Here is an 11,034-nt window from a genome sequence, read left to right as displayed (position 1 = left end):
CTTTAATTATAGCAGGAAACTTTCTTTCCTGAAGGCACCATATCAGCAATGGCTAGAAAAGTTGCTTTTTGCCTTGTAAAAGTATGTAATGTCTTGCCATTTTTTCTGATCAGCACCTTATGAATCGACCAGGCTTTTACGCGCTATTGACCAATCAAGGGTCGTAGAGAATTTGATTGACAGTGAAGTCAGACGCAAACTAGTGTTTTTAAATGTGAAGTTTAAACGTGGAGCATGAAGACAAGCCATTTTTTCTTGGCCTAAAGAATTAGGATGGCAGGGAATTAAAAACAACAATATATGATAGAAAAAGGTATATGACTTCACTATCATGAAGTATTTGATTTGATTTTTCAGAGCCATCAGAATTAAGAGTTGCAGGTTGTGAGCCTGATGGTTCATACAATGCAGTGTGTTCATTAATGCCTCACAGCAGTAATCATACACAACAAGAGTTGGACTCTTATCAACAGGTAGGTGTACGTGTGTGGGTGTGAATGTGTGTAATCACCCTCAAACACAGATGTTTATAGGAAACTTTACATTCCAACCAGGGCCATCCCTGGTTTCCTAATATGTACAGTGGGTGGCAAATAACCTCTAAATCATTCTAGAGTGTGTCCCTATTGGTGATATAAAAATTAGTCCTTGGTTGATATATTAATGTGCATGGATACAAAGGTTTGAGAACCTAGGCTAACTGATATGCTATAGAGTCCCTGATATTTGTGGTAGAAAAATGAAAGCAATTTATTTATTTGAACTCTAACAAAATTAGTATACATTCTAAGATAACTTGAAAAGTCTGATATTACAAAAATAAAAAGGTCATGATTTTTTTGTACAGTACAGTATTTTGATTATCCATTACTTTTCTGTGTTTTTCTCACTCTTACAGAAAGCAGAGTGTCTGGCCAGATGTTTTGGTCACCACCTGCTGTCACACGATGTCAAATCGTCAAACGAAATGTTGGCACAAGAAGATATCAATTCAAAACTTTCAAATCTTGCAGTTGGCACGCAGACAGATAGCCAAACTAACAATGCTAAAGCTATTGATTCAGTTGATTCCAAAGTAGCTGCATGTGATGAAACAACTCATCAAGACAGTGCTATTGATTCAGTTAATTCAAAATGTGATGCAACATGTGATGAAGCAACTCAAGACAGTGCTACTGATATTACAGATGATTCACAGAAAAAAAGTGTCGCCGACTTAAATAAAGCATTTGATTATGTTGATCGACAAATTAGTATCAGATCATTGAATGAAACAACTCATGTAGACAAAAATACTGACCATTCAACTCTTGCTGCTGAATCACAGAAGGAAAATCAAGCCAACTTTGATAAACCTTTTGATTCAATTGATCAAAAGAATTCTAAACTTATTGACACATTCATACTCCACATGAAGCAAATGAAATGTAATGCACATGCCATAACAGCAGTTGAACCTGTTCAGGAAGATAAAAATGTTAGTTGCGATAATAATAGAGGGCGCTTGTCAGATATGGTGACGACGACAGAGCAGGTGAGGCTGGCTACCGCAGTGTATCCTACAGCTAGTCTGATGAACCATTCCTGTGTGCCCAATGTCATTGCAAGGTATGTTGTTAAAAAGCTGTAGAATTTTAAGTCTTGAATTACGACTTGGTCTTAAATTGGAGCTGGTCCAATTTTGACCATAATTTGTGTGTGACCTGATCAGGCAGAATGAGTCATTTGGAACAAAAATTGATTCGCGTTCCATGTTGTCTTACACCCTGATAAGGTTAAGCATATTATAAGCCGCCTCATGTGACTATTTAAAATTGATTTTGGGATTGTTCAAATCATTTTGGACTTCAATCAGGGTGGTCTTTGCAGATATGTTTGGAGGACTCAACCTGCCCAATAAGCCACTGACCCCCTCAAGTGAAGTTTCCCCAATTTGCCATTGTGTTTAAATTTTTGACCTCTAATTAACAATTTCAACCCCTCTTGAAATTAAAATTCTAATTAATTAAAAAACAAATCGACTTCAATTTTTTCAACAAATAAAATAATAGGTTCAAATGAACTGAAATAATTGCTTCTTGCTTCTGTTTTCTTTTCTATAGTTTCCATGGAAGGCAACTTGTAGTAAGAGCAGTCAGACCAATCAAGGCTGGAGAGGAGATCCTACACTGCTATGGTATGTACATTGGGCTATTCCAGAAATTAAAGGCACCCCACTCTAAAGAAGACATGGGAATTCCCAAGAAAAAGATACCTTTTTATTTTAGGCTTGGGAATTCAAAAAAATTTGCCTGTCTTCTTGAGGGACACTGGGAATCCCAATTTTTTATTGTCAAAATGGGAATTCAATTCCATTTTCCCATTTTTTGGGATAAAATTTTGGTCTGGGAATTCTCAAAAGATTATGGCACAAACTTACATGTCTTCTTTGGGGGGGGGGGGGGTGCCATTCATTTCTGGAATAGCCCATTGTGATAGTGTTGAAGATAAACCTTTATTCACATTCTTTAACATCAAAAGAATGCAGGAAACCTGGTGACATTAACCATATATCTAGTTAGTTAACTAAATATGATGAACTGTGTGCATCCTTATTCCTGGTCTTTTCAAGTTTCTTTGCAACATACTTTTCCAGCTAAAATGCAAACACCCCCATATGGAATATGTGACTTTAATTCCCCACATAGTGAATGTATATTTTAAATGAAGTTACCTGAATGGGTAACTCAATTTGAAATCTACACCCGCTGGTGTGTGGGATTAAGGTCACGTCTTCCATAGGGGGGTGTATGGATTTCAATTGGAACAATACATTGCTTTAATCACCCTGGGCAACTGCTGGTTTGGTTTTGGAATCCTTGCTGAATATAGACCCTGTGGACTGGTTGGTACATTGCCGGGGTACATTGGTTTTGGGCCTGCCAGCTATGGGCCTGCCAGCATCAACTACTCAAAATATTGGACCTGCCTATCTCCTATGGCACAATAGACTAGTATAGATATCATACTAGATAAAAAAATTCTTATCTTTTATTCTCTAAGTGTTAAGTATTGCTTTTCAGGCCCACATGCCAAGCATATGGATACAACAGCAAGGAGACAAGCTCTCAAAGAACAATATTTCTTCACATGCAACTGTACTGCATGTGAAAGCAATACTGATGACTCAACTAGTGATGAAGCTTGTGACTGGTCCAAAGCTTACAGGTGCCCTAATTGTGAGGGACCAATTGAGGTGTTAGGGAATGGTCATCAGAAATGTGGCAAATGTGGAGAAGATATAAATGACCAGGTCTTAAAACAGGTTTGTATCAAAATGTATGCAATTGATTGAAAGTATAATAAACTTTAAGGTCCGCATGCACAAAACAAGTTAGATCAGGTCTAACTTTTAGACCAGGTCTAACTTTTAGACCTGGTCTAACCATGGAGATAAGGCTTATGGAGAAGAAACTTTTTGATATTTATATAACTCATTCTATGTTATTATAAATCCTGTTAAAGGCAAATACATGTAACTTAATATTAGATGGCTACATTTCAACTTTTGGGCTTTTCTAGGACTAAAGTCGGAGGATCCCTCCCTAATTCTAACCTCCATGGTTAGACAAGATCTAACATTAAACCTGGTCTAACCATGGAGGTATTGCTCATACGGACCTGAGTCACAAGTTTCAATTCCTGGGCCTATACTGCCTATTAAGTGGACAATAGGCAAATACCTTGTGACATTATTCGAATAATGCACCTGCTTGGCTCTAAACTGAACTCATAAATGACTATATAGAGTTCTCATATAATTCAAACTAAAAATAAGCAAACTCTATTAATTTTAGTGTTAAAAATGAGCTAATATTGTAGTTGCTTCATTTTATGCTGATATTTGGCTATTCCAGCTAAAATCCATACACCCCCTATGGAAGACATGAACAGGGAGTGTAAATTTCAAATGGAATCACTCATTCAGGTAACCCCCATTTGAAATTCACCCTCTCTCTGTGTAAGATCAAGGTCATGTCTTCCATAGGGGGTGTATGAATTTGAACTGGAAAAGCCCATTCAGAGGAATAAATTAAGTTAATGAGTTTTACGAGCACTTTTACTACCCATGGTTTTCCAATCTTGATTTGAACAAGTCTATAAAGCCTCTCCAACAGGTAGGGTCAGCAGCTGATTTATTTCAGATATAGCCAAAAGATACCTAATTAGCTTAATTAAACATTTGATGTGATTTGGGATATTTCTCTACTGCATCCATGTTTTAAAAGAGTTTTGAATTGTGAAGAAACTGTTAAAAGTTAAACAGATAAAAACTCTGTGTTATTAAAAAGGATGTCATAATTCTGAAAGAAAAACAAATCAGCTATTTCCAAAATTATCTTTCCCCCCTATTTTCAAGATTGTGGTCGGTCAGGTAATGACAAAGAAACAACAGGGGGGGGGGGCTAAGCTCCATCTGACACAAAATGTAACTTTCTTTTCCCATTGTTCCATACAGCAAGAAGTCAAAGCAACTCGGCTGTTTTCACAAGCGCTTGAGTTTCTACATGGGAGCGACTTTGAAGGATGCATATCTGCGCTGAGGCCGTGTTACGAGATTCGCACCAAGGTCCTCTACAAGTATCATAAAGATATGGCTGAGACCCAGGACTGTATGGCAAGATGCTATGCATCTCTTGGTAAGAGAGATATGGGTATGGCACAGGATTTAATTTTTAGTGACCCAATTTGATCGTAGAATTACGACTCGGCATCATCATTGTTTGCACACTCCAATTGTGCTCTTCACCTTCAGTATTAATAGGCTATTCCAGTTGAAATCCATGCACCCTATGGAGGACATAATCTCCCACACAGGGGGTGTAGATTTAACTTTGTCTACTATCCCTGTAGTTTTGGATTTTGACTAGTGCAGTAACAGTGTACACCATCATGGTTTATTTTTTATTGCATTAGTTTTTATCTTGTCTTAGTCTAGTTGGTACACCTGGCTCGAATCTTTCAAATTTAGAATACTTCTTATTGTTTTCTGCAGGTAAATTTAGTGAAGCTGGTGATCATTTGGCGTCCAGTCTGGTGATTATAGAGAAGATATTTGGCGAGGACAGTATTGAGGTAGCGCATGAGCTGCATAAATTAGCACAGATTTACTTCAATGGGTAAGTATCTTTTGCACAAAATGCTATATGTTACATTAAGAATTGAATACCTGAGTGGAAGAAGGGCCCAACTCCATCAAAACTGTTTTTGAGATATTAAGAAAAAAACTTAATATTTGGAAAATTTTTATAGACAGAATGTTTTCATCTTCAGGGGACCTTTAATACATGGACATACAATATTACATACATTCGAAATTATATATGATGTTTCCATGGCAACGGTACAGGTCTTAATACAAGCTGGAGTTGGGCCCTTCTTCGACTAATATACTGAAAGTGCCAGTTCCGTGTTATAAATAGCTACAGAAATTAGGTAATCACCATTAATTGCCCAAGTAGAACTCGTAATATGTTAGTAAGAAAGTTAATAGTAGTGAAAAGCAGATTTTATGGATGAACAACATTCCTCTTTAACCCTATATTTCTCGAAGAAGGGCCCAACTAGAGTTGGGCCTTTCTTCCATGAAAACCATGATTAAGTGTACATGGAAGACTATTTAGAGAGTGGATTTTGGCTCACCTTTCACACATACGGAAGAACAGTCTGCTGGCAATAAAATGCTGGGTCTAACTCATTTTTGTAAAAAATTGGAGTTGAGCCCTACTTCCACTCAGGTATTCAATTGAGATGAAGGTATTTGAATAATAATTACTATTTCCCCATCAGTATTTGCTACAGGCTTACGACCCCTCACCCTTTGGGTTTGGGGTGGTCCTGTAGCCAGTACCACAGGAAAAATTGTTTCCCATAGTCCCTTTCAAACCATGTAGTTGTTTGTACGTGACCAGATCTGGTCCAATCAGGCTAAAGTCTCCAATAATGAAAGTGAGATATAGGCAAAAAGTGAGGGGAAAAACAATAAGAAACATAAGAAAATGGGAATGGATTTTGGAAATATCTTCCACAGTAGGAGTATGAATTTCAAATGGAATTAGCACATTGACCAATTCGGCTTGAAACTCATCTTCGCACTGTGGAAAGATTCGGGTTGAATTTTTCTAAGAGGGTGTCTAGAATAGGGTTGTAAAATTCCTGGGAATTTTCGGAGAGGAAAGTTTCCACCGGAAATTTTGGGAATAAATGGGAATTAACAGGAATTTTGGGAATTTTCGGGAATTTTCATTCAAATCTAAAAATCAAAGTTTAAACAGGGGAATCGCTGTGTAGATTATTGGAGTAATTTATAGCATACAATCATAATAAAGAACTTCAAGAATGATCATAACCATTTTTATCAAAGAAAACAACAAGCATGACCAGATCTTACTATGTTATGTTTTTGTTCTGTAAAACATCTTAGCTAGTACAATGAGTTTTGAAACAATAACCACAAACTCTGAAGGGATAATCATTAGGCCAAAAAAAAAATGGTTGTGTTGCCCTCAACCGTCCGGTCCTAAATCCTGAAAAATCAGGGTCGCAATTTTTTTTTTTTTTTTTTTTTGAATGATGATTTTACAGATTTGTTCAAAAATCAATGTTTTCACTTAAAATTAATATTATATTGAAAGACTAGTCTTTAATTGATGTCTAACAGGTATCCAGTAGTCAAAATTGACAAATGTCCCCTAATTGAAGAAGCATTATTTAATATTTGAGGGGATTTTTCTGAAGGTAAAAAAAAAAAAAATAAAAAAAAAAAAAAGAAAAATCCGACCGCCTCGACCCAACTTTCCCATTTTTCCACTTGAGGGCAACACACAACAATATTTTTTTTGGGCCTTATCTTAAATCTTATTACATAAAGACTTCTATTATTTTAGTAATAGAATACTTTAGCACTATCAACATTTTTGTTACCAGCTACCAGCTAAGTGATCTTGAATATTAAATTTAAATTCTCATTCAATGCTACATGTGGCTCTTAAGATGTGCACTACAAAGATCTTGCATGAGTTCATGCATGGGAGTTAACATTGTCTGTTCAGTACCAAAATACACATGTACCATGATGTAGGCCTACATAGGCACATTTTTTTTGCGTTTGGTTGGACTTTTGAAAATTAAAATACAAATTATCACCAATTATTTTTCATAATCACCAATTATGTTTCGGTGCCAAAACATAAATTTTACAGCATTCATATTCAACAGGGTTGGCGCGATTTAAATCTTAAATCGTGATTTAAATCAAATGATTTTTAAATCAAGTACCGGGTATTTCATATTTTACCATTTTTGATAAATGTAAGTTAATTTCTTTCTTAAATTGACTGTTTTACTTCATTCCTAATGCTTCTTCAACTTTTGGTTGCAATTAAATACCTATACGATGTCAGCTTATCTATTGCTAAAAATTCATCTTCAAGGTGCAGAATTCAACAGGTTTTTTCCCATGATTTTACCAATTTTTTCTTTGAAATTTTCACAAGTTAAAACATGTTTCGATTTTTTTGTAAATACCTGATAGGATTGCACAATATGTATATCATTCCACTGAACTCTTTGGGCTTTATCATGGGTATAGCAGTTCCTGGAATTAAAAAGATTTAAAAAAATCGATTTAAATAAAATAAAACCCATTTAAATCAAATAAATCGATTTTTTTTAAATTAAAAAAATACAAAAATATCGCCAACCCTGATTATTCAAGATTCAAGAAGTATAGTATCACTTGTGCTGTTAAAGTATTTAACAAATGATTTCTGAAAATGATAAGAAAATTTTCCATTTTCATAGCAATTTGAACCTCGATTGAGAAAGTCAATTATATGACATGGCAAGTTACATCGTCAATCAAAATGACTCCCATATTCTAAAGGCAAAATAAAGAGGAATGTTTGTCTCAGTGACTCAAAGCTATTGAAAAATCACAACTGCATACATTTTTGGTTTTAAGAAATAACAATTAGCTATTATAATACTAATTGGGAATTCCCAAAATATGCAACATTTTATGATGAAAATATGCAAGATGCTGGACTTGGAAAATCCCACATGAAAAAATCTTCGCCATTTATTTAATACTGAAAATCTCAGGTAAAAGAACATAAAAGCAAGGCCTATTCTTCATTGAAAGCACTTATCTGATTGTAAACATCATATATATGTTGTGAAAAGATAAAATTTGCTTTCAATTTGCTTTCTGAATGATTAAATATTAAAATACAAGTTAAAAACATAATAAAAGCCAATAATTGAAAATTCCCAAAATTCCCAATATTCCCGGGCCCTTCAAAATTCCCGGAAACTTTCCAAAATTCCTGGAAACTTTCCACCCCTTTACAACCCTAGTCTAGAATTCAAATGGAGCTGCCAAAATCTTACACAGGGGTAGTGGGGATTTTAAATGGAATAGCCCAATTAACCAATCAGAGACACTGATGGCAAGACAGCTTGAAATAAATTTTTACTAATGTTGATATTTTTCTTTATTACAGGAAAGAGGTTGAGAAAGCAAGAGATGTGATAGACAAAGCACTGAGACTATTCATATTACATTATGGCAGCACACATGAACTTGTTGAAGAACTGAGTCAGATGAAACAGTGTTTGATGGAACTTTGACATGATATTGACAAAAGCTGATAATAAATAGCATGAGGACATGGACGGATTTGTGAAAGTGTTAGGGCCGCTACAGACTCTGAGTTTTCGACATAGAAAATTCAAAATAACATGTCTTCGTTTTTTAATCTCTTTCCAGTTCCAGTAACGAATGTTTGATGACATACAATGGATAATAAGTTAAGTTCTAGTGGAAATATATTGTCCATTTTATGTCACCGAACATTTGTTAAAAGATAAAACATTACTGAAAATAGGATGGGAATAGATTAAATCGTCGGTCGCAACACATAGTGGCGCACGTGAAGGACAAAATGTGTTTCCAAGCAAAACGTTTTTGAAGGATATGCTACTGTTAACGGTGTCGATACTTCTCCACTGTTATCTCTCAGTGGCCCGATTCCATTTGAAATTGAAGTTAAAGGTTCAAACTAGTTAAAAAGGAATAACTATTATAGGATAATAGCTAGCTCTAAACCTATACGCCACTATGTGAAATGGAAAATTCAGAAAATCACTCTACGCCACTATGTGTTGCGACGGACGAAATAACAAAGACATGTTACATGGAATATTCTACATCCACTAAAAAGTCTGTAATGGTCTTTACTGAGTATGATGAGACTTAACATGACAGTACTTAAATATGAGCAGGGTTATCCGAAAATGTTTGAATAGGTGGAAAAATCGGTGCAGCAAGTATTTTACACACACATATTTGATCAGAATACTTTAGCCACTAGATTACCTTACTGTTGTTGAATAAGAGAAGAGGCTTACGCATCATACACTGGAACATGGAAACATTCAAACATTACAAACTAGCGCAAAAGATCAAATAAATGATGGTTAATCGTAATTCTTAATATATCAATTATACAGGGGAAAGAAGAATTACGCATTGCACACAAGCACAATTAAACAGGAATTTACAAATTTGTAAATTTTTTCCATTTGTGAATTCATGTTTAATTGTGCTAGTGTTCGATGCGTAATCCTGCTTTCCACTGTATTAATGTTGTTGCTTGACTAGAAGATATATTTTATGTTATTTGCCCTTGTAGTGTGATGTCAAAATCAATAGTTGCCAGGTCAACTTGGTGTATCCTGTGTTTGGAACCACAATCAAAGTGATCCCAACACAAAGTCAATGGGTTGCTGACAGGTGTGCAAACCTAGCATGAACCACTAACTAAGGTATAACATATTCACTACAATGGCGATTATGGTATATGTAACTACATGCTACCCTGGGAATATACAAGAGCATTATGTACTGATGGAAAGCCTATGTGCTGATGTAAAGCCTGCCATACTTACATACTATGAAAGTAAATGGAAAACAGATAAGATGGAAAGTATATGTGAAATTATCTTATAACTAAAGAAATATATACCGTATTCGTTCCAATAAGTGCCCATGCCCCAATAAGCGCCCACCTACTTTATTTTCAATTGGCTTAAGGGTACCATTAATGTTCAAGTGACAGAAAGGCGTTGATACAGTGAAATAGCTGGAAGACTACAAGTCCTGTGTAAACTTGAACATCTCAGGACCCTTTTATAACATACGTAAATTCATCTCTAATAAATGCCCCTTACGAAAAAATTAGGTAAACCAGGTAAAAAATAAGCACCCACCCAAAATGACTTTATTAAGCGCCCTGGGCGCTTATTGGAATGAATACAGTACTTAAATACTTTGAAGTGTGGTATTGTTTGACTTTCATTGTACTTGTTGTCTATTTGACAAATCCAATTTAAGTATGAGCCCCTCACATCTTGTTGACAAGAATGGTGTACATGTTCATCCGTGTTGGTAGACTTAAATGGCCCTTTTAGCCTTTGATCTGAACATAGTAGATGTACCATATTGGTTCCATTCACAGGGCGCCTAACAAAATCATTTTGGGTTGGCCCTAACTATATTGTTTAGGCCGGCAAAGACGTTAAAAAGGCCCGAAATGTTCATCTATCATCATCACATGTTTCAGACCATGATTCAGATTTGCATGGGCAATTAATAAACTAATATCAGTTTGCTTGTTGTAAAGTCACTGGGTGGGCGTTTATAAGGGCATGGGCGGTTAATGGAACAAATACGGTACACCAAAGTCACAAGTTTGACCTTCATTAGGAGACTGGCAACCAAAGGTCAACCAGTTTCTTCAGAGAAGATATTTTGACACTTCCCAGAATGCATTTCTTCCCTGTACTGATTTGCTATTCAGTAGTATTGTATGGCGATAGTTTTTTGGAAAATCTCATTTTTTTCCCAATACATCGCTGCTGTAGCCTAGTAGGCACTGACACTATGCACTCTGGCCACAAGAACTGAGCTTTATTAATCCATGGCATTACCAA

The 11,034-nt window shown here is 35.6% G+C and overlaps 1 protein-coding gene across 1 annotated transcript; it reads left to right on the top strand.

The window, feature by feature from the left end:
• Nucleotides 1–1,389: 1,389 nt before the first annotated feature.
• LOC140137026 (SET and MYND domain-containing protein 4-like) lies at nt 1,390–8,845 on the top strand. The gene is made up of 6 exons (XM_072158689.1): nt 1,390–1,608; nt 2,103–2,176; nt 3,063–3,304; nt 4,499–4,679; nt 5,036–5,159; nt 8,544–8,845. Exons 1-6 carry the CDS (start codon nt 1,412–1,414, stop codon nt 8,668–8,670), a joined length of 945 nt encoding a protein of 314 aa, XP_072014790.1. The 5' UTR covers nt 1,390–1,411; the 3' UTR covers nt 8,671–8,845.
• Nucleotides 8,846–11,034: the final 2,189 nt, after the last annotated feature.

This window comes from Amphiura filiformis, chromosome 2, assembly GCF_039555335.1.
Source record: "Amphiura filiformis chromosome 2, Afil_fr2py, whole genome shotgun sequence".
In the NCBI taxonomy this organism is placed as follows: domain Eukaryota; kingdom Metazoa; phylum Echinodermata; class Ophiuroidea; order Amphilepidida; family Amphiuridae; genus Amphiura; species Amphiura filiformis.
This window is presented reverse-complemented; position numbering and strand designations above follow the sequence as displayed.

Excerpts from the sequence above, each read along its gene's own strand:
- LOC140137026 (XM_072158689.1), top strand. The coding sequence starts at position 1,412 with ATGAAGCAAATGAAATGTAATGCACATGCCATAACAGCAGTTGAACCT. Across the intron at positions 3,305-4,498 it reads ATGACCAGGTCTTAAAACAG|CAAGAAGTCAAAGCAACTCG; the intron begins GTTTGTATCAAA and ends TGTTCCATACAG. Across the intron at positions 4,680-5,035 it reads AAGATGCTATGCATCTCTTG|GTAAATTTAGTGAAGCTGGT; the intron begins GTAAGAGAGATA and ends TGTTTTCTGCAG.